At 58.1% G+C, this 25,664-nt stretch overlaps 2 protein-coding genes across 7 annotated transcripts in view; one reads left to right on the forward strand and one right to left on the reverse strand.

Moving 5' to 3' along the window:
- Positions 1–29: 29 nt before the first annotated feature.
- LOC103065599 (testis-specific serine/threonine-protein kinase 5-like) lies at positions 30–12,587 on the reverse strand. 2 transcript variants are annotated; one of them, XM_088148783.1, is made up of 8 exons: positions 12,375–12,587; positions 5,166–5,273; positions 4,109–4,311; positions 3,086–3,141; positions 2,390–2,522; positions 2,168–2,283; positions 1,012–1,194; positions 30–694 (listed from the first exon to the last, which is right to left on the reverse strand). In XM_088148783.1, the coding sequence occupies exons 1-8, from the start codon at positions 12,576–12,578 to the stop codon at positions 255–257; spliced, it is 1,443 nt and encodes a 480-aa protein (XP_088004909.1). In that variant the 5' UTR covers positions 12,579–12,587; the 3' UTR covers positions 30–254. The 2 variants fall into 2 exon arrangements, with proteins under 2 accessions (XP_088004909.1, XP_088004910.1); XM_088148784.1 differs by having other exon boundaries at positions 5,166–6,826; positions 12,375–12,480.
- Positions 12,588–15,136: 2,549 nt separating this feature from the next.
- MROH1 (maestro heat like repeat family member 1) overlaps positions 15,137–25,664 on the forward strand; it is a 41,950-nt gene continuing 31,422 nt past the window's right edge. For 2 of the 5 annotated variants that reach the window (XM_088148777.1, XM_088148781.1), the window contains exons 1-6: positions 15,138–15,399; positions 15,734–15,962; positions 23,742–23,887; positions 24,159–24,290; positions 24,576–24,738; positions 25,535–25,633. In XM_088148777.1, coding sequence (XP_088004903.1) covers positions 15,941–15,962; positions 23,742–23,887; positions 24,159–24,290; positions 24,576–24,738; positions 25,535–25,633 — 562 coding nt within the window. In that variant the 5' untranslated portion in view covers positions 15,138–15,399; positions 15,734–15,940. Of the gene's footprint in view, positions 15,400–15,733; positions 15,963–23,741; positions 23,888–24,158; positions 24,291–24,575; positions 24,739–25,534; positions 25,634–25,664 lie in introns of all 5 variants that reach the window. The other 3 variants (XM_088148779.1, XM_088148782.1, XM_088148778.1) reach the window with 2 other exon arrangements.

Consider the following 25,664-nt stretch of genomic DNA (forward strand, 5'->3'; position numbering starts at 1 on the left):
TCAGACAGCAGCACACACAGCAACGGTACACTGATGTATATGCAGAAACAGTGGACAAGCGCGCGCGCGCGGACAGGCGAAGGAGCGGCGCCGTGAGCCCTGGCCGGCCGCTTCTCAGGTCCGGGGCCGCCGCGGGCGGCGCACACACCGCAGCAGGCAGCCCGGGGGGACTCTGAATAGGCTTTAATGGTGCTGGTCCTTGGGCGGCCGGGTGAGCCGCGCCCGGTCCCGTCCCGTCCCGTCCCGGGCGGCCGTCAGGGGCAGGGCGTCATGCTGTAGAGAGAGTGCACTTGCTTGGAGAGGCTGGCCGAGCCGCTGCCCAGGGCGGCGGCGCGGGCGGGCGCCTTTTCCCCCAGCCGCTTGCTGGTCACGTAGGCGCTGGTGGAGAAGCCCGAGCCGGGCTTGCGGAAGTTGGGCAGGTGGTGGAAGGGCTGCAGCGTGGTCAGCAGGCTGGGCCGGTAGAGCGAGAGGCGCGGCGGGCGCTCCGTCTTGCGCGGCGAGGGCAGCTGGAGGACGCAGTTGGCCGCGGTGACCGGCGGGCTCTTCTTCTCGGGCTTGGCCCTGGCGGGGAAGGCCCCCGCCGCCGAGGAGGCGCGCGTCGTCGGCAGCGCTTTGCTCTCCTTCCCCGGGCCCTCGGCGCTCTTGGCGGGGCTCTCGAGGTCCGGCAGCTGGGCCGAGGGGCCGCCCGCCTCGCCTGCAACGAGACGGCGGCCTGAGCGCGGCGGGGTGGGGCGGGCGCCTTCGCACGGGCTGGGCCCGGCTCGGCCCTTGCCGCTCCGGCCGCAAGCAGCAGCCGCGCAGGAGCTGCCGCGGGTGAGGGGCGTTTACGGCGAGCTCCCGCCTGCCCCCGTCGAGGGTGGGTTTGGCAAGCCGGCCCTCCCCACGAGCGAGTGGTACCCGGAGGAGGCAGCCCGGGGCTCCGGGGCTTCCTGCTGAGCGGCCTCTTTGCCCAGCGGGGCGCGTGGCAGGCTCTCCCAGGTGCCCCTCCCCGCGACGGGCGGCCCTCCGTACCTGGGGCCGCTTGGGGCTTTTCTTGGCCCACGGCGCACTCCGGATGGACTCCCATGGAGCTCATCACCCGGTGGAAGATGGCCGAGGTGGCTGGGAGCATCCAGCGGTGGGTGGCCACTTGCTGCAACCCCAGGCGGGCTGCTGGCTTCAGCTGGAGCAAGCCCTCAATGAGGTTCTGGCACTCTGGAGAGAGGGAGAAGGGCGCGGAGAGCCAGGTCATTCCTGCGCCGGGAAGGGAGAGCGGGGGGGGGGCGGGGGGGCTTCCCCATCTGCTAGTTCTGGGAGAGTTTGCTCAGGATTGCAGCGGTCCCCAAGAGCCGGCTGCAGTCCACGGGGCCAGGCCTCCGCTGGAACTTCTCAGGGGCCCAAGCCAGCGAGGCCAGGCCACATCCTGCACGTTTTCTGAGCAACGTGAACTCTGTGCAAAGGAATTGAGGGCCTCATCAGTGCAGTTGCTCAGGGATCTCTTTTGCCTCTGACAGGTCCTGCAGCCACAGGTCCTGCAGCCACAGACTGCGGGGTCTGTGTGGGTCAGAACTCTGCACCAAAGCACAAACCAAGCCAAGCCCCCCCCCCCCCCGCAGCATAAGAACCTTGTGGTCAGATTGCTGGGAACGCTGAGTGACCCTGGAGATGTTCCTAAATGGGGGCAGACTGAGGAGGAGAGGGGTGACCTGCGGTGGGGGGAGGGGGGCTCGCGCGAGGTCGTCTTGCTCAGCAAATATACTGAGGCATATATATACAGGGCATCACCAGCAGGCCAGACCCTGCCCCGCAACCTCGGGGGCAGCTTCCTGCTCTCCCCGGTGCTGTCAGCAGGGCCCCTTCCTCATATTTTTTCTGTGGGCTTCCAAGGATCAGGGTCACTTGTGAGTCTGAGCCCCGATCAACCCTGCGGCAGCAGAGGGGAGAGCCAGTCGGAGGCGTGCGGTCCTCTGCCCAACGCCGCTGCTCCAGCAGGATGGGGCCAGCCTGGGGCCTCCTGCTCTCCCTGCCCACCAGCCTTAGCCAGCCCGCACAATGCCAGACAGGCACAAGCTGCAGGTCCTGCAGAACGCCCCGGACGGAGTCTAGTCCTGTGCTGGGCAGTGCGCAGAGCAGGGGAAGGGCTTCCTGCCTATGCCTGAGTGTCTGCAGGCGAGGCGCCTCCTTGTACCTGGTGAGATCGGCTGCCGGAAAGCGAGGCCTTGCTTGATCACGTGGATCATCTTGTGCGGCTGGCGCTCCTTGAAGGGGAGCTTCCCTGTCACCATGGCGTAGAGGATCACCCCACTGTGCAAGAGAAGAAAGGTCAGGAGGGGCCTGTGCCGTGTTGTGGGTCCCTTCCCGCCCTACTCACCCTTGGACCAAGCCCTGCGCACCCATCCACTACACTTACAGGCTCCATAGGTCAGCCAGCTCCCCGTTGTATTTCTTGCTCATGAGGATCTCGGGGGCGGTGTAGGCCACAGAACCACAGAAGGTGCTCATTAGTGAGTTCTTCAAGGAATAGCGGTTGGCAAAGCCAAAATCTGCAAGAATGCATAGCCGTCAGGCCACAGCAGACCTCCAGCAGCTTAATCTATACCCAGATGTGACGGAGGTGGACGAGTGTGCTCGGCAGGGTTCGTGCTCGGCAGGGTTCAAGACAATAAAGCTGCTGCCTCAGTGGGAACAGGAGTCTTGCCAAACGGTAACCAATAAACATAGGCTGGCGAGGCGGGGAAGGGCATCTGTGCGTTCAATGAGTCGGTGGCACCTAACAAGCTAATTGACTTCCTTTGGAACATGCCTTGGGAATGGCAAGGGAAGCAGGCAGTGTCCCTGTTCCAGATGTGAAATAATGTGCTGCAAGGAGAAATTGCAGGCGCAGACCTCTTTGCCACCGGAGTTGTCACTGAAGCAGGAACATTGCTGTTGCATAAAGACAACTATAGCTTGATGTTGGAAACCCAGACCATTTTGGCTGAGGGGGGTGCCATGTTCACCCCCTGGAGCTGCTGTCTGCTGTCCTGGGGGCCCCCTGCTCCCTGGCTGGAACAAAGTGGCAGAATAAGGAGACCCCATTCTCCCCTCTTCTAGGAGGAAAACTCACCCGTCAGTTTAATGAAGCCACGTTCGTCCAATAAAATGTTCTCGCACTTCAAATCTCTGTGGGGAGAGAAGAACAGCAGCTCGTTGACCAGCATAGCCACTGCTCACTGCTTATGCAGTTGCACCAATGCCTCCGTGCGATTCTAGTGGAAATTGGATTGAGAGGCACTCCGGAAGAGCCCCAAGGCTGCATCAGGACAAGGACCATCTGGTCCAGAATTCGGGTCACAGCGTGCCCAGCAGACATCTTCAGATGTGCCAGGAGTTCTCTCTCCCCGCCACTTCCCAGGAGCCAGAGTTCAGGGGACGCTCCCTGAGATTCTCACCCAACAGCCATTGAGACTGGTCAAGGGGTGACGGCCTGGTCCGCCGTGGCTCCTTTTTAAAAGGGTCTAAAGTGGTGCCCGCCTCCATCACAAATTTGACTATTAACTCCCCGGTTGTGTAAAGAGATCCTTCCTTCTAGCTGTCCTGAATTTCCTTGCTTTTATTCACATTTCTGATACTGGTGACTAAGGAGTAATTAGACAAATACTCTTGGAAAGTGTCTGCAAATTAGCATTGGTATATATCTGGCAATTATATGGAACGCTTTGGAGAAGAGGCAACCTGTTAGGGACCACACACGGACCCTGGATGCTCTTCCTGCTTATGTGGGGCTTTTGGCCGCTTTTTCCAGAGGGGATCAGTCAGCAGCTGATGTGCTGGGAACTGATCGCTGCTCCTCCATGAGTAACGGACAGAGAAGTAACTCTCACCAGGGAGGGGATTGCAGGTCACTCTGTGGGCTTCCCCTCTCAAGAACCCTACTCTAGATTGTTGGCTTTGAGAAATGAGAATTTTTTGCCTGCAGTTGCTGCTTTTGCTGTGCTAACTGGTGCCCGGTGGCTGTGGCTCCTGAGAGAGGAGGCCAGCTAGTCAGGCAAATTCTTGCTGCTAGTCTGGAGATGTTTCTGGGCTCAGGGAACGTTCTGCCCTGTTGCCCGCCCCCCACTGCATCTCTCTGCCTATCTGCTCATCTCACCTGTGGACAATGCCAACATTGTGACAGTGTGCGACAGCACTGACAATCTGCCGGAAGAGCCTTCGTGCCTCCTCCTCCTCCAGGCCGGGGTATTCCCTCCGGTCAGATGTGGCGTTGATGTGCTCCAGGAGGTCTCCACGGGAGGCAAGCTCCAGCACCAGGTAGGTGCGCTTGCTATTCCTATACATCTCATAGAGCTGGATCTACAAGACAGCCCGAGCTTTTACTGTGCATGGGCCCAGAGAGTCCATGCCCTTCGCCCCATTCCCCACCGGTCTCCTAGTGCATAGCAAAGCTCCCCTGAAGGTCTGCCACCAGACTCCCGGATCGGATGGTTGGTCTGCCTTGGGGTTCATAGTTCAGGCAGCAGCGCCATCTTCTACACAAGACGTTGTTCCTGCCTGGACAGCCCTCGCCCTTTTTCCTACTGCATTTCATTGGCCTGCTGGAGCCCAAGGCACAGGGACAGAGTGTGAAAACTCCGTGGCGAAATGTTGCTAATTATGTGACCAGCAGAATCAGGACCCTCTCAATGGAAGCTGTGGTGTGAAAAGGGCTAGGAGGGAGAATTGTCACTGACAGTTATGCATTGGGTATAACAGGGTGTTTTCTCAAGGCAAATGACAAATGTAGCCTGGCTGTAGACACAATGGGAGCAGTGTGGCCCTGGATCCTGAACCTCCAATTTAGGGTGGCCCCAACTCAGCAGCTCTGATCCCTGTGCTGGGGTTAGCGGGTGAAGAAAGTTTGACCTGAGCAAGCTGACACCAGGCCTGTGGGTGCTCTGGATGCATAGTGACAGGGTCAAGCAAAACCAGTTTCTGTTGTTGGCCTTTGGTGGGCATGTTTGTGGAACCCAAGCTAGCTCCTGGCTTTTTCGGAAAACGCTTCAGTGCTGGCATATGGGATCCCCGCTGGGGTTGCACAGGTGGCCCCTCTTGCCCTTGGGGGCTCTTGGACACACCTTTGAATCCAAGCGGTCTTGGGGAGCCTCACTCAGAGGAGGGTCTGTCGGGGTGGGGATCCCCAGAGACGCCCCTTCACTGCACAGACTCACCACATTTAGGTGCTTGTAAGTAACATTCAGGGAGTAGATTTCTCTTGGAAGGAACTTTTTGGTATATTCCACAGGTGCCTCTGCTGTTGAAATTATCTTTATAGCAACCTGTGGGAAGAGGAAGTAGAGCATGAACTGGCTGCTGGAAAAAGTCCTGTGCTGTAGATCTTCGGGGCCGAATTCTGCCTCACCGACCCCGCAGGGCCTTCGTAACCAGGGAGCACAATCATTTTATTGGATTAGGCGGCCCAAGAAGGAAGCATACAGAGCAAGAGATGAGGCAATATGTTAAAATAATCAACAAGGAATGCAATCAGCTTCAACAGTAAAGCGAATTACCAACTTTTTTAGGCAATTTAAAATCTTAGCAGCTGCAGCAATGGCACTGAATTTAGCGACCCTTCTGGAGAAGTCTGCTGATCTGTCGCCTGGGAGGGGATGAGCCTCCCCGCTTACGCTGAGAAGTGTAAATGAGTTCAGTGGGCCACGCCAGGCAGAAGGGGCGCTGGCAGAGCAGGGGGGAGCTGCTGCTCTTCCTTCCAGTGGACCAGCAGCTTTTGCGCAGGATCGGTATGAAGGCGTCCTCTTAGCATGGAAGGTGGCAAAGCCGCCCCCATGCTTAGATGGGGCTTGGGGGCGCCAGCAGAGAATCCTTGCCATTGCAAAGCACAGGCCGCCTTTGGGCAGCTTAGGGACCCGGGCCGTGCCAGCCGCCTGCTTGCTCCAGACAGCCAGGGACTGAAACGCCCTAATACGTTCCACAGCAAACCATACACTTCCCAAGAGCGGGGTTGGCAAACGACTCATTGGGAGACAGCAGCAACTATTTGGTGGCAAGGTGCGCCTCTCTGCATTAAGGGTGGCGTCTCGGTCTCAAGTGCGCTTGGGTTGAGAAGCCAATGGCTGCATCACTGGCATAGAAAAAAAAAATACCAGCACAGATCTGGTGTTCAACATGCACGATTTGATCTGATTTAGTATTTGATTTTATTTGATTTACAGGCCACCTGACTCCCAAACGGCCCTGGGTGGCTTACAAGATCTCCTACTGATTAATTAATATAAAATTAAAGCGGGTGGGGGTGCCAGGGCGCTTCCTTGCTTCGCCTTTCAAGGAGAAGGTTTGGGGTGATTGCGACAGTCCCGAGACGCCTTCTCTCGCGGAGTACGGTGATCCGGAGCGGCCCAGAGCCCTTCCAGGCAACTGAGCCAACATGCAGCTGGTCTGTTTTTCTGTTAAATTATGAAGAACGGGACAGATCAAGGGCCAAGCCCCTTCCTCTTCCACTGGGATTTCCCCCTGCACCATCCAGTCTGCCAATTTCCGTGGCTCTCTGAGCTTGCTTCTGACACCCTGGAAAGCGACGGGGCAGAAGGCGACTGGCTGCTTCTTCCCGCCTTGCACATGTTGGAATCAAGATGGATCTGCTCCGGCCTTTGGGGATTGGGAAAGGATTGGCACAGGTAGGCAGCGATGCCCAAACTGGGCCCACCCATCCGTGGCTGCTTGGGGCATCTCTGCTGGACCAGAGCGCCTCTGCCTGTGCTGCCCTTTTGGAGCTGTGTGTCACTTCAGCCATCTCTGACACGATTTACAGTTTGGTGTAACAGATTTATTTTAAATGCTTTCATGCCATTCCAGTCATCTGATTCTAAGAAGCCTGCAAGCAACAAACAATACAATACAGCAATCCACCATATATCGAAAATGGCCAAGGCCTTACTACAGTGACCAGCCATGGGGCAGCACCTCTTCCCATACTTGGGTAAAAGCTTCCTTTCATCCTCTGGCACGGAACGCCTGTGCCCCGTATTGCCCTGCACGAGGCATGGGGATTCTTGGCCAGCGCGCCCTGGGCAGATGGACTCGGTTTGGACCAACCGGTCTCGCATCATGCAGACACCAGCACTTTGAATTCCACCTGGAAACAAACTGGTAGCCAGTCCATCTCCCACAATGTTGAGATTACAGGACAACCACTGGTTGTCCCAGTTAACATACAAGCCACTGTATTTTGTATTAGTAATGGTTACTGGGTGGTCCTCAGGGCAGCCCCACACAGGGCGCATTGCGGTAGTCCCTCTGGAGGCAAGGAGGGCACCAGCGACCAGCCTTCTGCTCCGGGCACGGTCCCAACAGGCTCCCAGGGCAGTTTCCCCCGTTCCAACAGCAGGGGTGTCCAGGAGCGCCCCAGGCCGCACATCCCCAGAGCTCAGGTTGGCACGGTCCCCAAGTCGGCCAGTCTCTGGACCCGTGGCTGCGCCATCTGGGAAGCTGGGACCTCTGTTCCAGAGCCGTGCAGCCTGCAGCCCCAAGACAAGATGCGTCTCCTGGGCGGCTGGGCCTCATCGTGGGGCTTCGTCAGCAATTGATGACGCCAAGCCCCAAACTGTAGAATGGCCTCCCCAGCCACTCCATGTAGATGTTAAGTAGGATGGGGGTCAAGCCTGAGGCACCCGTAGGCCAGCTGGAACACGCAAGCCGGAAGGAGCCGACCCACCAAAGAAAGACGTGCCCCCAACCCTCACAGACGGTCCGCCGACCATCAAGAGATCTAGCAGGGCTGGAACACCTGCCCTCCCCACACATAAGCCATGGATGGGAGTGACTGAGGCAGTGTCTGGCCTCGGCCCTGCCCCTGACTGTAAAGGATCCAGATGATCCATTTCTTTCTTCCTGGGGCCCTTCGTAGTTGATGGTCCAAAAATAGCAAATTAGAGACTGGGCAAGGGATGTCCAATGCAGCTCAGCCCAGATTCGGGCCCTTAAGGAAGCAGCATTGAATAAAACCAAGCCTTTGGGCCCATTATGGAACATAGCATAGAACTAGGGAACCCCCCACCTCATGGCAATTATTAATTAATTAATTTAAACTGACTGGCTGCCCAATTCCAGTGGACTCTGGACAATCAATCAGAGAGACAGATAAAAAGATGGTGAACCTGTGGAGAAGACAGTTGGCACCATTTCAGGGCCAGAGGGACAGGGCAATGGGCCAATCGAAAGAAAGCTGGGACAGAGTCTCGGGGAAGACACGGAAATGGCCAGTGAGTTGTTTGATGCCACCTGCACAATAATTTGGATAAGAACGTCTCCCCGAAAGCACTTGGTCACAAGCCGATGGAAGAAAGCGATTCTGATGGGCAGACGGCGCGTTTCAGGGTGTTTTCCAGCCGGTCTGTCCGAGAGAACCTGCTGCTCCCATCACAGACAAGCCCCAAAATGTTTCCTTCTTGTCCAGGCAGACCAGAAGGGAAAGCTCAGCAGTGCCCAAGGGGGTGGGCTTTGCCCGCAGAGGAAGAGGTGGAGGTTGATCATCCCACCCTCGGTGTCGAGACCACCAGCTTGTCCAAGCACGGCAGGTGAAAAACAGCAATTTATAGTGTAGCTCTAACAGGATACTGGGACTTAAGCCGCTAATGAAAAATTCAAGTCCTAATGATTCCTTTTTAATAGGACCTGATGTGCATAACTCTTGTTCATAGATCAGCATTTCTCCCACATTTACACACACAGCCGCCTATTAGTTCAGTAGGATTCTGTGGACAAAACCGCACGAGGCCGACCCCGTCTAAGCAGAAACGTGGCCAGTGAGTTACCACTCCACGGATGTGTAACCAAAGTTAAATTGTATAACGGTCAGATTCCTGAAGCCATGTGAAGAAGGTCAATCCAATTTGAAATGTTGGTTCATGCTGCCACAGAGTTAGAGAACTTCTATCTTATCAGTGGGGTTTTACTTGTTTTGTCAGTTTGTTGAAATGATTCAGCTTTTTAAAGTCACGTTGGTATGTCCTTATTATCAGCTACTTTGACCTCTCTCCCCCGAGTGGCCAAGATGCCATTACTACTAATGCAGGTAACACCCCCTCCCATCCCTGCTAATCTGATGGAAAACAGGTCACTTCTTGGCCTGGCTCTGGCCCCGATCTGCCAGGCAGGACCATCAGGTGACAGTATTTTTCCTGCCCAGTAAATACTTTAAAAGTCTAGAGGGAGAAATGTGTGCATGTCTTGAGTGAATGCTGTACCGTGCTAAACGGAGTTTGTAACCTTTCGATATAGTTTTTCCCACTTTAAACTATAATTAAAGTGTGTTCTGGGAGAACAAACAAAACACACTTTTTGCCTCAAAGAATGATGTAACGGAAATACTCCATTTAAGGCCCCAGGGAGAGACACGTCTCCAGGAAAGCTTGATGGTGTACTTCAGCAACTCTGGGACTGGTAGCTGCGGAGCTTCAGCCTCACTGAAACAGAGGTGGTTGAATGGAGAGCAACCAGTTGCCACTGGCCAACCTCCCGCCCTGCTTGCATGAAGATGCGTCTCTGCGGTGAGGGACGTGGATGTACGTCAGAAATCCTTTTACAGCCCTTCCTGGCTAGACTGAGCGTGACCAATATCTCCCCTCTGTGCACTCTCCCCTAGCCTTGGCCAAGCTAGCTGGCAACTACGGGCACTGAAATGCAACCCGTCCTACGTCTGGAGCGGTTTCATGTCTCTGCCAGGATCTGGGGATCTGGGCGGGGCCAACTACCTCACTGGGTCTGGATGCTACTTGGCCCCCGCCAGAATCGCGCTGAGCGAGGTCCCCTTTCCACACGAGGCACCTCTGCGCCACAGCAATCGCAGGCCCCAAGCATGGCGTTGTCCACCAGCTCAGATGCCTTCGGAGGGGTGTCGCTCAACACTGACGCCCCAAGGACAAGCGAAAGCGGCACGTTCAGAAGCAATTCGCAGCTGAAACCAGCAGCTGTGTTCTCCAATGGACTGGACTCGCCTACGATGCTGAACTAGGGTGGAGTGACTCGCAATTCAGTGCGAACCCAACTTAGCTGCTGTATGAACTAGGCTACCATATCCAGCCATAATTTGGGGGTGGGAAGAAATCTTATGTTACATGAGCATAATAGCTTCTTCTTAACCTGTTTAACATTGGTAAACCTAGTTAACACGCTCATTCAAGTAAATGCCCAACCTGCTAAGCTTTCTTAATATTGGCTTTGCTACCTTTTTTGTAGCTTGGCATGGTGCGCCAGCCAGACCATTTGGCTGTTTTATTTTACTTTATTTATTAAATTTATAAGGTGGCCCAATTCCATAACAACTCTGGGCATCAAGTTGATGGTCCCTGTAATCTGTGACCCACAAGCAGGAGGAAGAAAGAAGCACCTGGCGCTTCTGAGCAAGAGGAACTGGAGGAGGGATGGGTCAGGCCAAGCTGGGAGGCAGGAGCCAGCACTTCCCAGGCTGGAGTGAGCAGTTGTGTAAACGTGTCTCGCTGCCTCCGAGGGCCATCGGAGGAAGAAGCCAAGAGTTTAAACTCCGGAGCGGAGAGACAGAGCTGAAGGCCAATTCTTGTCGGGAATCGAGACTCTAATCTGATCGTGCCACGCCTGGGACTCCTGCCAACCCAGCCGAGAGCTGAACCGAGGGCCGAGCGCCTGGACCTGAGACTCCCTGCCGAGCCCGGGTCAAAGCCCCGATGCTGTCCCCGGCCGGGGCTCCTCCACCCTTCCCTCTGCAGAGGCAGGGCAGGCTGTGCGCCATGGGAGGCACAGCCAAAGGCAGGCTCAGTGGCCAGCGAAGGGGACCCTCAACAGGCTCGAACGACTTCTCAGAGCGGGACTGAAGGAAACACGCACGGGCAAGTGGGCAAGTGGCAGGAAGCATTCCTCTGGGCGAAAATCCCAGGCTGGGGGAGGGGCCGGTGGGCGCGCCACAGGGAAGGAGGGAGCTGAGCATCCTCCCAGCCCTCGACGCGGCTCTTCCTTTCCTGCCACCGTTTGGACAGAAACAGCAGGAAGAGGGTCGCACGGCTGCTGCCAATTTTGGAAGCCCCACCTAAGGCCAGAGCGTGCTCGGAACGGGCTCACGGCTCCTGGCGTGGTTAACCAGCTGGCCTCGGCACTTAACTCCTGGGACCGTTCCTAAGGCTTGCTGATCTAAAGGTGGCCCTGGCCTCCTCGATCACAGTTCCTAACTTCAGATCCGGAGCTGGGAAGCCGATCGGCTGGCTAGCATGTGAAGGGCTCGACCCGCAAGTTTAGGACGAGGCGAGACGTACGGATCGGGACGGAGAGGGGAAGCTGCACAACGGGCCCGAACCTGCTCCAGTGCCTGCTTTCACTGCCTCTCCGTCAGAGAGGCCCTCCTAGGTCCTGCCAGCCGAGAGCCCCTAAGCAGGAATTCTTCTGCAGTCCGAACCTGCGTCGGGGGCCCATCACGAACGACCTCTTTGCCTGAGCTACAGCCTCTCCTGTGGGCTGCAGCCTACCCGCGGGGTCAGTGGCTCAAGCCACCTGGCCCTTCCGCACCTGGGGGCCACAACGCTCCTTGCCGCTGAAGCCAACAGCTGCCTTTGCCTGCCAACCCAGAGAGGAGCTCCTTGCCTTTGCTGCCAGAGCAGCCCCTTCAAGATGCCCCCCCGTGCCCTGAGGCAGCAGCTGTTCCAAGATGCAAACTTACCTGGGAGCAGGTACAGAAATGCTCAGACTGGACCGGCAAATCAGGAAGCAGGATTAGACCACCTGGAAGTTGGAGCCCCACCACCTTTCCCAGTGAAGCATAAACACCAGACCGACTGGCGCCCTGGGCACTTTTCCAGCTCTGGTACAGTCCACCTTGTCCGAAGCAGTGGGAAGGGGTGGGAGAAGGATCTGGGATCAAGAGGAGCTCCCTCCGAAAGCGATTGGTTCAAGGAGCCCTTCTGGGAAGGAAGGGGGAGGCAGCCAAAGGGCAGGGAAGCGGGAGCTTAGCCCGAGGGCGGCGGGCAGCACGGCCACGTTCATTTACTGATCTGAATGACTGAAAGCCGCTCCGTCGCCCTGATTAGGTGCCACCAGGTTGGTGCTGACCATCAGCGAGCTCCAGGAGGATCTGTCCCTAACCTGGCCCTTCAGGGCTTCCAAGAGTGCCCCCCTCGCCATCCTCCTTCCTGCCGGTTGCCCTCTTCTTCTCTTTCCATTATATGTTGAAATAGTGCACAACTCTCACCAAAGAGAGTTGGACTAACTCCAAATCAAATCGGCCCATATTAAGTCAATAACTATCGGGAGAAAGAGAACTGCGGGAGCAGATGGCAGGCCCCGAGCCCCCCGGCAGTGTGGGCCTGAGCAGGAGGGCCGAGTGCCGCGTCCCCCACCCTGCTGGTCCCCTGGGCCGCCCCCTCCCAGCTCCCTCGAGCCCCGGCCATCCTCGGGCTCACCATGGAGTGCCGCTTATTCCGGAGGTCTGAGGCCAGCTTGTAGTTCTGCATCATCTTCTCCTGGGTGGCGTAACCCAGATAGACTTTGGAGAAAGCCCCCGACCCGATTTTTTTGGAAGAGAGGAGGTAGCCATTCTCCTTGCTTTCCCGGACCTGCTCCAAGAACGTCCTCCTGTCGGCCTCGCGCTTCGAGAAGCTCTTCATGGCCCCAAACTCGCCCAGGGGAGGGTGGCCCAGGGGCCGGGCTGGGGGGGCTGCCGGAGGGGGGGCTGCGGCAGGGCTGGGGGAGTCGCCAGCAGAAGCACAGTTCAGATAAACACATCAGCCCTGCAAGGGAGGGAAGCACAGCACTGAAGCCCCCCCTAGCACGGCGCCCCTCTCATCTTCTGGTCGGCGGCTGCCACTGGCCAAGCACAAGGAAGGGCAGGTCCAGGGGGCTCCTTGTTGCTCTGAGCCGGAGGAGTTTCCACAGTGACCGGGCTGCAGCGGGCATTCCGGAGGCGGCCTTCTAGAACCGAAGCAGAACAAGCAGTTGTAGAACCCCGGCTCTTGGGCGGGGGGCCCAGGCTGTACCGGACCCCCGCCGGCAGAAGGAGCCTCAACGGAAACCACCTGAGCGCCGTTTCTCGGGGCTTGGTGAGTCACGGGGACGCGGGCGGGTTGCATACATCCTCCTAAGCCATAACGTGGTCGACGTGGTCGTGCACGTTCAGGACTCTGCCCGCTCCATAATCCCAGCCAAACACACCTGGACTAAGAAAGTCACGGCTGGGCCCATTGCGCGGACGGCTTGGCTGAGGCCAGAAGGCTGCCGTGGCTGGCTGCGAGGTGAAGAAGAGCTCTCCACACCCAGTCCTTTACATCTCAAAGGCAGGCAGCGTTTCCAGCGATGCACATTTTTCCTCGCAGAACACAAACATTGGCGGGATTAGCTAGCCCTTGGGCACGACCGCCTACGAGCCCTTAGGAAGCTCTGCTTGGCAAAGACAGGCGAATCTGGCAGGAATCACACTGGGAGGCCGGACAGGTGCGGGCGCTTCGGAAGAGAAGGGAGGTAACAAAGGCAGCCTCGAAAAGCGGGTGAAACAAACAGGGTTCGTTCGGCTCCACCGGGAAGCGGGACAAGCCCCGCGCCCGGGCAGCCTGAGCCACGGCGTGGGGCCGCTGCGAAAGAGACGAGTAAATGCACCTTGCGCAGGCTCCAGGCCGTGGGAAAGGATCGCCCCGTCCCACTCCGCCCTGGTCGGACCCCCTTTGGGGTCGGGGGCCCAACCCCGGCAGTCCAGTTCGAGAGGACGGTGGCGAACTGCAGCAAGCTCCGAGGGTGGCGACCGGGGCGGCGAGCGGGCTGGAAAGGGGGCCCGGGCGAGAGGAGGCGGCCCGGCGGCGGGGGCAGAGGGGAGAGCGGGGCCCGGAGGACCGGGGCCAGCGGGGAAGTAGGTTTCGCTGGGTCCCGGAGGGCCGTCTGAGAGCAACCGCGCGCCGGGGGTCCCCGAGGAGGAAGCCGGCCCCGGCCCCGGCCCGGCCCCTCCCGCGCGGCGAGCGAGGGCAGGGAGGTCGAGCCGAGCCGAGCCGAGCCGAGCCGCAGGTCCGCCGCGCGCCCCCTCGCCCCCCGCAGCCGGCGCCCGAGGCGTCCGAGCACCCGCCCAGAGCGGCCCGGGAGGCGGCGCCGAGGGGAGGCCTTCGAAGGCAGCCGCGGCGCGCGGGCCTGAGGCGACGCGGCTGCGTGGAAAGCCAGGCCAGGCCAGGCCAGGCCAGGCCAGGGCGGGCTGTCCGTCCGTCCGCCCGGGAAAGACCCGACAGGCCGCCGCGAGCGCGCCAGGAGGCGGCGATGCGGCGCGGGGTGAAGGGGCCCCGCCGCCGGAAGCCCCCTCCGAAGACCCGGGACGGCCCTGCGAAGCGCGGGCCCGGGGCCTCCGTCGGGCGCCCAGCGCGCGGAAAGGGCGGGAGCGGCGCCGGCACGTGACCCCGGCTCCCGGCGCGGGTTCCAGCTCTCCCCGGCCGCTTTGGGCGAGGGCGCCGGGGGCCCGTCCCGCCGCCGTCCCGAGCGGCCGTTGGAATCCGCGGCGGCGGCGGCGGCGGCGGCGAGGGGACGCCGGGCAGGTGCGCCGCGGGACGGGGGGCGCAGCCCCCGACCTGCCCCGCGGCGCGCCGCCGGAAGAGCGGGCGGGCCCTCGGGCCGAGGAGGGAGACCCGGGAGGCCGCGGGCAGGAGCCGGGCCGGGAAGGGGGCTGGACCCCCTCCTGCGCCCCGGCTGAGGCCCTGCCGCAGCGCTTCCTCCGCGGAAGGGCGGGCGCGGAAAAGGCGCCCCACGGCGCGCGCGGCGAAGGCGGGCGGGAGCTGCGGATCCCGCCCGGCCCGTCTGGCAGCGGGTCCCCGAGTCCTCCCACCGCTGCCGGCCACGCGCGGCTCGGCCCGGGACAAGCGCAGTCTGGCCGGACTCGCGCCGCGCCGCGGGAGACGCGCTCCCCCGGGCAAGGGCAGCGCAGCCGGCCGGCGAGCCTGTTCGGCCGAGGCCGCGGAGGGGCCGCTCCCACCCTCCAGCCAGACCTCGGGGGCTCAAGGGCGACCCCCGCGCACGCGCGAAGGATCCCCCTGCGCAGCCGGCCCCCGGCCCCGGATGGGAGACCACCAGGGGATCCCGCGGCAGACGCTCGGGCGCTGCGGCCGGAGCCCAGCCGCCCCCAGACCGCGGCCGGGAAAGGGGCGGGGCCTCTCCGCCGGCGTCAAGGGGCGGGACCCGGCGAGGGGAGGGCTTCGTCACGAGATAGCGCGGGGGCGCGCACGCGCTTCAGCGACGGGCTGCCGCTCGAAGCCAACGGGGGCGGCGCCCCAAAGCCCTCGCTTCCCCAACGGGGCGCCCCTCCGCCGTTCGGACGCCCGCGCTCCCCGACCGGAGGCGCCCGCGGGTGGAGGGCTGCTCTTGCCTTTCGTAGCTCTGCGACTCCGAGGGGGCGGGGCCTCCCCAGGTGAGGGCGGGGCCTTAAATACCCGGAAGCGCGGATCGGCGTTGCTCCCGGATCAGGTGAGCGTCGGCTGCCCGTCCCGGGCTAGCGAGGGAGGGAGCGAGCGAGCGAGCGAGGGGGGCGGTGTCCGATCCGGGAGAGCCTCTCCGCAGAGCCGCCCCCCGCCCCGGCCCGCGGAGCCGTGCCCTGCCGCCCCGCCCCGCCCCGCCGTTGAGCGCCGCGCCGCGCCCGCTGCGGGGGCCGCCCCTCCGGGGGGGCGCGACGGACTCGGCCCCGCGGCCGCTCGGTGCGGCGGGCGGGGCTGCCCCCGCTGCGGGTCGCCTGGCGGGAGGGGCCGCGCCGCCCGCCCTCCCTCCCTCCCTCCCTCCCGTCAGCTGCGCGTCTGCCCCGCAGGTCGCCGGAGAGGAGCTGCCGCCGGGGGATGCGCGAGGCGCCGGCCCGCCCCGCGGCGCGTCGCCCGGAAGCCAGCGGGAGCCTGGAGGCCGCGGACCGGCACCCGGGTCGGCTGTAGCGCCCCGAGGCGCCCTGCCCTGCCCTGCGCTGCGCTGCGCTGCGCTTCGCCGGAGCCGACCGCCGGCGGGACCGCCGAGAGCCGGGACGATGCCCGAGTCGCGGGTGAGAAGTGAGTGCCCGCGGCTCGGCGGGGCGGGGCGGCTGGGACTGGGCCCCCGTCGGTGCGAGCAGGCGGCTCCGGAGCCCCCGAGTCTGCGTGCCGGGCGCCGAAGTCCGCCCGTCTTAAAGGGGCCGAGGCGGGAAGCCTCGACCCGGCCCTTTGGGCAGCGCCCGGGGGCTCGGCTCCCCCGGACTAAAGCGGCCGGCGCCCGCGCTCCCCCGCCCCCCGTCGAAGACGTTTGCATGGATGAAAATGGGCCAAGGGGGCTCAGAAGGCAAAAGAAAAGGCGCAGAGGGCAATTAAGGGAGAGGAGAAAGAGCTGGCTCAAGAAGTGACTTCCCTCTTCTTTGCAGCTGTTACAAACCAACTTGTTATCCGCCTCCCTCTTCAGGGTCACATCGCCGAAATTCCTTCTGTCCCGCATTCAGTTAGCAAGGCCAGAGAGCACCATGTCGCTGGTTTCCGTTTTCAGCAAAAGAAGCCTCCGTGCGAGGCTTCCCGTCTTTCGTGAAAGTGCCACCCGCCCGCGTGAGTCTTAAAGACTCTTCTCCTTCCCCGGAGGGTGGCAGTGCCCAGCGAGATCTCAGCAGGGGGTCATCTCGCCCGCTTCGCAGAATAGGTGCCGCCAACGCCTGGCCTTCCAAGAGAGCCGCGGGAGGAGCTGAATTCCCAGTTTCCGAGAGTAGCTCCTGTTCAGGGCACTCGTGCACTTCTTAACTCCGAAGGAGAGCGGTCTCCTGTTTACTTGAAACTGCCGACGACCCTGGCCAGTCTCTCCTTCCCGCGCACAGGGTCATAAAAACACAAGGCCTCTTTTGCCCCGTTTCCTCGGGAGGCAAGGAGGGCCTTTTCCCTGGGACTTTGGCTATCTAACCATCTAACCCGAAGGCAGCCCCTGGAGCCCAACTTGCCCACGCTCCCCTCCGGGGCACCACAGAGTTGCTGCCCAAGTGGACGGCGAACCGGGTCCGCCCCAGGCCGAAGAGAGGAGCCTTGAAGGCGGGCAGGATCAGGCAGGCGCTCCCTTTGCTCACAGCAACCACCTGAGGAAGCCGAAGAAGGGTTCGGTTCCCAGGCAGGGTTCTCTAAAACTGGAGCGTGAGCTGAGGTATCCCGGTCAGCCTGACGGATGAATCTGGGCTCCAGCAAATTAAGGGATCACATAAAGCATCTGTTGAACGAGCTGAAATGTTTCCTAGCACTGACCGCTTCTACTAACTGAAATTTCTTACTAAGCATTCTCCTGTGGTTTTCAGAGGAGGTTCCTGTTCTCCTCCTCTTCCTCTTGCCGTTGCAGTAAATTTCCGTCAGTTTTATTCTAAAAATATTGACCTGGGTCTTTCTGTATTTTATGCAAGGGGGCAGTTCATGTGAAAATAAACTAGGTTAGCTATAAAATTGCACATGACTAGGTTTTGGCAAACTCTGTAGGAAACATTTGGCTAAGGCTTCCCATTTCATTGGCTGGTTAATGTAAAATCATCTTTGACTCCTTTGAGCAATCCACGGAGAAACCATCTAACCCGAAGAGGACAGACCCCTTCCTTACATCCTGGGGGGGAGGGGGTCTTAGGAAGAGGCTCAGGGTGGCTCCTCCCTGGGGTAGAAGGGGTTTTGTACGCTGCCCAGAGTCCATTGGAATTGGGCGGCTGTAACGGATTTAAACAAATGTAAGAGTGACGGGGGAGAAGCAGAGTCAGGTTGGTAAGATTCTGTTGTTACGGCCTATCTCAAAAATGAACAGCTCTGGCCTATCTCCAAGGGCTGCCGCTGCCGCGAGGCCTGTGACAACAACAACCAGGGTTCAAGGCCTTGCAGAACCCCATCCGGATCCCCGGGGAGCCTCATTCCAAAGGGCGGGCGCCACAGCAGAGAAGGCGCGCTTTCCGCCGTTGGTGGATTGAAGGGACCCAGAGCGCGCCAGGCAGCCAAGCAGAAGCCACGGGAGACAGGCAGCCCCTCAGAGAGCCTGGCCCGATTTTTCTGCTTCCTCCAGGGAGCAGCGGGTTGGACTGAATAGCCTCTGTAGGGCCCTTCCACTCTGGGGCTCTTCTGTCTGGAATCTCCCAAAGCGATTAGTCAGAGAACAAATAAAAAGAGATGGGCCGATGATAGGAGAGACGATTCCCGTTTAATAACGTCTAGCCAGGCCAATATTCTTAGTACTGTATAGGTACGAGGAGATTAATTGTAGGTGTGTTGCAGGGCTGTGCTCAGTGGGAAGTATTATTCAGTGTTAGAAAACGGGTTTGGCTTTGCATGTTTAAACGTCGGAACGGAAGGAAATGTGCCAGGCGCATCCAGGACCTCCTCCGCAGCTGAGCAAACCCTGTGGGAAAGCTGATCCCTCACGCGGGATCCAGCCTTCGTGACCTGCGTAGAAAGGGCCCTGGGAATTGTAAAGGCAGGGTTATGGGTCTCGTTCCTCGCGGGGCCTCGTTCTCAGGAGCCCCTTCGTCACCCTGGAATTCAGGCGAATGCCTTTTTGGTACGACCCAGAAAGCTTCCGCCTGCCCCCTGATCGTCCTGGCTGCGGAAGGCACATCTGGGGCACCGTTGGGGTGGTTTTGCGGCTGCCTGCCTGCAGCAGATTCTGAAGCTTGAGGAGGTGGTCCTTTGGGGTTGCAGGGAGCGCGGCCTGCTCTCCTTTTTCGGGTCTTGCCTTGTCTCTGACGCTGCCGAAGTCCCGGAACGCGGATGGAAAACTTCCAACGGCTTTCTCCGGGCGTGACGGGCTGCGTTCGCATTCTCGCTCAGCAGTTGTGGCATCTGCAGATTCTTCTGTGGTTGGGGAGGGTGAAGATTCAGGGTTTCTGTTATTGTTTGAGCTCTGAACTCCACGCAGAGCCTGCTGACAGCTTTCTGCTGCTGGCTGGATTCCTTAGCGCTGCAAATATTCTCTTGCTGTCCTCACTGGGCTGCAATTAACCTTTTTCAAGACGATCTGGGGCTGAGTTCCCTGGCCAGTGGTGGTGTCCCGGGGCTCCTGGGAGCGTGCCTCGGAGCAGCGGGCTCTTTCTTTGTCTCACGTTTCTTGAATCTTGTCCACCTGGCCCTCTTCTTCAGCTCTTTCCCTGCACTTACAGCTTTGATGCCTTGGCCGCCTCAAATGCCCGCTTTGGCGGAGTACCCTGCCCCCTCTCTCCCCCACCCCCGACTAGGAAGTTTATTCTGCATTGGCCAGATCCTCTCTTCAAGTATTATGGGCACCGCTCTTTCAGAAGGGTTCTGAGAGAATGGAAGAGGTTCAGAGAAAGGCAACCGAGTTGATCAGGGACTGGAGACCAAGTCCGTGAAGAGGAGATTGAAGGAGCCAGGAAGGTTTAGTGACCTTGAGAAGTGACGGGGGCGGGGGGCATTGTGATAACAGCCTTTATATATCTGAAAGGAGGTCATGTAGGAGGTCATCAAAGGTACCTTAAAAGACATTTAGTTCAATTGCCTGCCCACCTCCCAAGGCAGGCAGCTCCATTGGGGATGTCCAGCTGGGTCTACTTTAAACCCTCACTGCTTATCTGGTCCCCTGGCACAACAGTTCTGCCACCTTTTCTACCCGATAGCACTTCCAGTACTTACACACAACTATCGTATGCCTTCTAGCAGTCTTCTCCAGGGTAAACACATCCTCCAATAAGGCCTCCAACTGTTCCTCATCAGTTTTTTTTTCCAGGCCCCATAGCAGCTTGTTTGCCGTACTCTAGATAGGCTCTAGTTTATTGGCGGCCTTCCTAAAATGTGTCCAGAACTGGATGTAATATTCCGGGTGTCACCAATTCCAGACAGTGAAGAACAATGACTTCTCTTGATCTTGAGAGTATCGTGGAGTCCTTGGTGCTCTCTACGCTTGGCTGTTTGCTTGCAGACGTTTCATTACCCGACTCGGTCAATCGTCAGTGCGCGGGAGGGTGGGGTGTGCGCCGACGTGCAGTAGTTTGCCCTGCTGGTGCGGGTGGGGTGTGGGTTTCTCCGTGGCAGAAGTTCCTCGATTCGGGTGTCTTGTCTGCTTGACTGTTTGTCTGGTGTTAATCCCTGCTTATCTGGGCACAGGCTGCTGGAGAGAACGTGTCCTGGTCTTCTTGTTTCCTTCTTAGCTTTTTCATTGTCTCTTTGAGTGGTGCGTCAGTGTGGTTTATCTCTGTGTGTCTATTGATGGCTGATTTGTCTGAATGCCAAGCTTCCAGGAATCTCCTAGCGTTTTTGGATGTGGCTTGGTCTGAGACGCAAGTAGTATTCCAGCTGAAACTGTGGCCGAGTCTGCCCACGCGCTGTGAGATTAAGGAGTTTTCATTGTGTCTTGTTGGTGTTCGTGGACGCGTCTGCCGGTCTTCTGCCTGTCTGTCCTGCACAGCGGCTGTTACGATCCTCGCGTTGTACAGGGGGGCAAAAAAGTATTTAGTCAGCCACCAATTGTGCAAGTTCTCCCACTTAAAAAGATGAGAGAGGCCTGTAATTTTCATCATAGGTATACCTCAACTATGAGAGACAAAATGGGGGAAAAAATCCAGAAAATCACACTGTCTGATTTTTAAAGAATTTATTTGCAAATCATGGTGGAAAATAAGTATTTGGTCACCTACAAACAAGCAAGATGTCCGGCTCTCACAGACCTGTAACTACTTCTTTAAGAGGCTCCTCTGTCCTCCACTCGTTACCTGTAGTAATGGCACCTGTTTGACCTTGTTATCAGTATAAAAGACACCTGTCCACAACCTCAAACAGTCACCCTCCAAACTCCACTATGGCCAAGACCAAAGAGCTGTCGAAGGACACCAGAAACAAAATTGTAGACCTGCACCAGGCTGGGAAGACTGAATCTGCAGTAGGCAGGCAGCTTGGTGTGAAGAAATCAACTGTGGGAGCAATAATTAGAAAATGGAAGACATACAAAACCACTGATAATCTCCCTCGATCTGGGGCTCCACGCAAGATCTCACCCCGTGGGGTCAAAATGATCACAAGAACGGTGAGCAAAAATCCCAGAACCACACGGGGGGACCTAGTGAATGACCTGCAGAGAGCTGGGACCAAAGTAACAAAGGCTACCATCAGTAACACACTACGCCGCCAGGGACTCAAATCCTGCAGTGCCAGGCGTGTCCCCCTGCTTAAGCCAGTACATGTCCGGGCCCGTCTGAAGTTTGCCAGAGAGCATTTGGATGATCCAGAAGAGGATTGGGAGAATGTCATATGGTCAGATGAAACCAAAGTAGAACGTTTTGGTCTAAACTCAACTCGTCGTGTTTGGAGCAGAGAGAATGCCAAGTTGCATCCAAAGAACACCATACCTACTGTGAAGCATGGGGGTGGAAACATCATGCTTTGGGGCTGTTTTTCTGCAAAGGGACCAGGACGACTGATCCGTGTAAAGGAAAGAATGAATGGGGCCGTGTATCGTGAGATTTTGAGTGAACACCTCCTTCCATCAGCAAGGGCATTGAAGATGAAACATGGCTGGGTCTTTCAGCATGACAATGATCCCAAACACACCGCCTGGGCAACGAAGGAGTGGCTTCGTAAGAAGCATTTCAAGGTCCTGGAGTGGCCTAGCCAGTCTCCAGATCTCAACCCCATGGAAAACCTTTGGAGGGAGTTGAAAGTCCGTGTTGCCCAGCGACAGCCCCAAAACATCACTGCTCTAGAGGAGATCTGCATGGAGGAATGGGCCAAAATACCAGCAACAGTGTGTGAAAACCTCGTGAAGACTTACAGAAAACGTTTGACCTCTGTCATTGCCAACAAAGGATATATAACAAAGTATTGAGATGAACTTTTGATATTGACCAAATACTTATTTTCCACCATGATTTGCAAATAAATTCTTTAAAAATCAGACAGTGTGATTTTCTGGATTTTTTCCCCCATTTTGTCTCTCATAGTTGAGGTATACCTATGATGAAAATTACAGGCCTCTCTCATCTTTTTAAGTGGGAGAACTTGCACAATTGGTGGCTGACTAAATACTTTTTTGCCCCACTGTATGTTGTAGATGACTCCTGTTTTGTCGTCTTGGGCTACTGAGTCTTTTGGTTTGCTTAAGATGTTTTGGAGGGGAGCAAACCCCACCCTCTCTCACACTGATGATGTTACCTGGTTGAGTAATGGAATGTCTACAAGAAAACCACCAAGCTCAGAGAGCACCAAGAACTCCACAGTTCAACCTTGGGCTATGTACAGTGGAACCTCGGGTTACGAATTTAATTCGTTCCATGACTCTGGTCGCACCCTGAATTGGTCGCAACCCGAAGCAAATTTCCCCATAAAGTTCAATGTAATTACCGTTAATCCGTTCTGGCGTGGAGGACAGGGAGGCGGCTATTGCTTGGAGGGAGAGTCCCCCTCCCTACGACCACGTGTCAGGAGCGGAAAATGGCCACGGACCATGTGTCGGGCAGAAAAATGGCCGCGGACCGTGTCACGGGAGGGAAAATGGACGCGTATCCTGTTCATACCCCGAGGTGGAGTTCGCAAACCAAGATAAATTTTTGCGGCTGGAGCTGGTGGTAACCCGAAAAGTTCATTAACAGAGGCGTTCGTAACCCGAGGTACCACTGTATATTCTATTCTATGGTTTCTCTTAGGAGCATTCTTTTCTTGATGTATCCGAATATTGCATGTGCTGCTTTTTGCGGCTCTGTGATGCTATTGGTTCATGTTTAGCTTGTGAGCCACCAAAACACCCAGATCCCTTCTGCCCGAACTGCTCACGTCCCATGCTCGTGCTTTTGATTTCTCTGACCAAAATGTGGGACTCTGCATTTGTCCCTGCTGAATTTTATTTTCCTGGTTTCTGCCCGGCGTGTCAGCCTGTCATCTGCCTCTTTAATCTTGTTACTGTCCTCTAAGACATTTGTAGATGAGACAGAAATAGGGGGGATAGCAAATTAAATTATTGTACATTCTGATCCAGGTAGTTTATAGACGTGTGGAGCAGGGCCCTGAGACAGGCTGCAGGGCACTTCCCTCCAGCGTGGCACAGGGCCATGGACACACACTGGTTGGGCCTGATGGTTCAACCAGCCCTGCGCCCCTAGAGCCCCTAGCACCAGGAGCAGTTCCGTGGTGGAGCCTGTTACCCGAAGAGATGGTGGGCTCCCTTGGCCTGGATGTGTCCAGACAGAGGCTGGACAGCCAGCCGGGGGATGCTTTCAACGGGATTTCTGTGCTGAGCAGAGGGTTGCGCTCGGGGCCTCAAGCGGACCGTCCATCTCTAGGATGCAGGGAAGTCTGCTGCTTTGGCTGGTTCTCCTTCTGCCCCTTGTGCAAAGGCAGAGCAGCTGATGTGTTCTTGAAGGGCTGCTGGAAGACTCCAGCGGGACCCCTTGACTTGCTCTGAGGGCGCTGGAAGCGCTCGGTCTGCGTGTGCAGCAGCAGCAGCAGCCTCGCTCCTCCTCTGAAGCCCCGAGGGCGAGCATTGCAGGCTGGGGCTCAGGATGCCCTTGACGCTCTGCCCAGCGTCTCCTTGACCAACTGGCCTGGGCTAGGGTTTCCGTGGCATTTTGATTTGGGTCTGGTTGTCGGGACCCTCTGTTTTGGTGGACGGTTTAAACCGACTTCCTGTACCTTAGTGGCCCGCGGAGTATTTCCCTTGGGGAGGCGGCTCTGGAGGGCCCAGAGCTCTGCGTGTGTGGCATAGAAGCTGATCGGCTATCGTTCTGCATCAACCCAAACGCGTAGATGGCTTCCTTGAGACGTTTGGCCGGGTGGGCTCAAGCGGGGCAGCTGGAGCCAGCCGGCCACGAGAAGAAGGGGTGCCTGGGGGATGGCAAAGCCGCTCTGCCTCTCTTTCAGGGCTGGCCCTGACTCTGATGGGTGCCACGACTGACAAGGATCCGCTGGTCCAGGAGCAGATCTTCAGCGCCCTCTGCTGTCTGGGCAGGACAGAGCCCGAGGAGGTCTTGAATGCTTGTGAGGAATATCTGCGGCAGCACGAGAAGGTCAGGCTCCGGGCTGGGGCCATCCCGGCATCGGCCACCATGGCCGTTGCAGTACAAGAGCAATGCCAGTGGGGTAGAATATCTCCGTCTGGATGGGCAGAAGGGGGGCACTGTGAGGGCTGGAAGGCTCCTCTGGAAAGCAGGGGCCTTCTGCGAGGAAGGAGAGCGCGGCTGGTGGGCGACGCTCGTGGCTCCAGAGGGTCGGTGCCAGGTGCGAGTGGGTGCTCCCTGAGGCACTGCCCCCACCACTGCCTCTTTCCTTTCCTCCCAGCTGGCCCATCTGCACCGGGTCATCCTCCTGAGGGCCATGGAAGCCGTGGTGAGGAGCAGCCTGGCTCAGCTGGACAGAAGCACAGCCGAGGTCGTCATCTTCTTGGCGTCCAGCGAGATGACCAAGTCTAAAGTAAGCCTGGGAGCTGCCTGAGGGGCGCATAGTTGGAGGGCTGGGGGTGGACCCCTTCCGCTCAGCGTTCCCACCTGGGGGCCGTGAGGGAGCCGCTCCCTCTGCCTGTGGGGGTCAACGGGCATTGGGCTCCTTTTGGAAGAGTGGGCGTCCTGGCCTGGGCTGCTGCCGTCAGCCTTGCTCACATGGCTGCTTTGTTGTGCTGCCCGTGTCCCCTGGCCCGGGAGAGAGGAAACGTGGGGATAGCGCACCGGGCCGAACCGTTGGCTCTTGGGCTCACTCTAGGAGGCTCTTCCAGAGTGGCAGCAGGCTGCCAGCAGCGTCCTGGTTGCCGTTGGGAGGCGCTTCATCAACCAGGTGATGGAGGAGATGCTGACCAAATTCCAGCCGGGGGTCTTGCCTCACTGCTTTGTGGTGCTGACCTTTGCCAACCTTTCAGTGGCCAACGGTAGGTGTGCCCTCTCTTTGGTTGCTCAGGAGGAGGATGGGTGGCCTGGTGGGTGAGGGGCTGGAGGGGACTTGGGGCTGCCATTTGATGCCACACCACTGCTCCTTCCTGAGTCCCTCCAGCTGCTTGGAAAAGGGGGCTGGGGGGCAGGTGCAAAGGAAGGCAAGCAAGCGGTGGTCTGCTATGGGCTGCCTGGCCCTCCGCCACACGTGCTGCCCAGCTCAGCGTGGTGTCCCTTGGCAGAGGATCCGAAGATCTCTGGGGATCGTGGTGCAACTTGCCCAGCTCTTTCCCGGTGGGGGGCGGGCTCTTTGAGTCTGACCTTCCTGGGCTTTTTACATTTTCAGTGCTATTCAACTTGTTGATTTGGAGGATTTGAATCTTCTTAAATTCATTATGTTTGTGAGCTACCTAGAGGATGCAGCAAGGTAGAAACGTTGGAAATAAATAAAAAGTGCATTTTGGAGAAATCTCAAATGGTGAAAAATATCTATATAGCTTCAGGCTCCATAAAAATTCATGAAGTAGTGAGCTGTTTATGTAGTCTATTTGTGTCCCTTCACACTATCTTGTCAATTCGAATGATGCTCAATCCGTAAACGTCTAAAGGCCGCGGCTGGAGCAGAGAGGAAGCTAAGAGAGGTGGGGCAGAAGGAGGGGGGAGAATGCTTTGGCCCTTCTCTGCTCTTCTGATAAGAAGGTTGCCCATTCCCCAGAGCAGCACCTGCTCAGTGAGGGCTTCGGTTTAAATCATCTTCATCTTTCCCTCTCTCAATCCCCCCCCTCCACTCCACAGTTTTTGGGATGGTCCCTTTCCTCAACTCCATTCTGGGGACAATGCTGCCTATGCTGGCCATGGCTAAGCAGGACAACATGAAGTCCGTCTTTTGCTACGGTAAGACGGTGTTCTCCTCGCTGGACTTGGG

Source organism: Python bivittatus, unplaced genomic scaffold (assembly GCF_059951505.1).
Source record: "Python bivittatus isolate LINGU-HERP-01145 unplaced genomic scaffold, Pbiv_v1 ctg000590_np1212, whole genome shotgun sequence".
Classification (NCBI taxonomy): Eukaryota; Metazoa; Chordata; class Lepidosauria; order Squamata; family Pythonidae; genus Python; species Python bivittatus.

Coding starts and splice junctions, on each gene's coding strand:
- LOC103065599 (XM_088148783.1), bottom strand. CDS start 12,578: ATGAAGAGCTTCTCGAAGCGCGAGGCCGACAGGAGGACGTTCTTGGAG. Junction 5,274..12,374: donor GGAATAAGCGGCACTCCATG/GTGAGCCCGAGG, acceptor CTCTTCCCACAG/GTTGCTATAAAGATAATTTC. Junction 4,312..5,165: donor CTTACAAGCACCTAAATGTG/GTGAGTCTGTGC, acceptor GCTGTCTTGTAG/ATCCAGCTCTATGAGATGTA.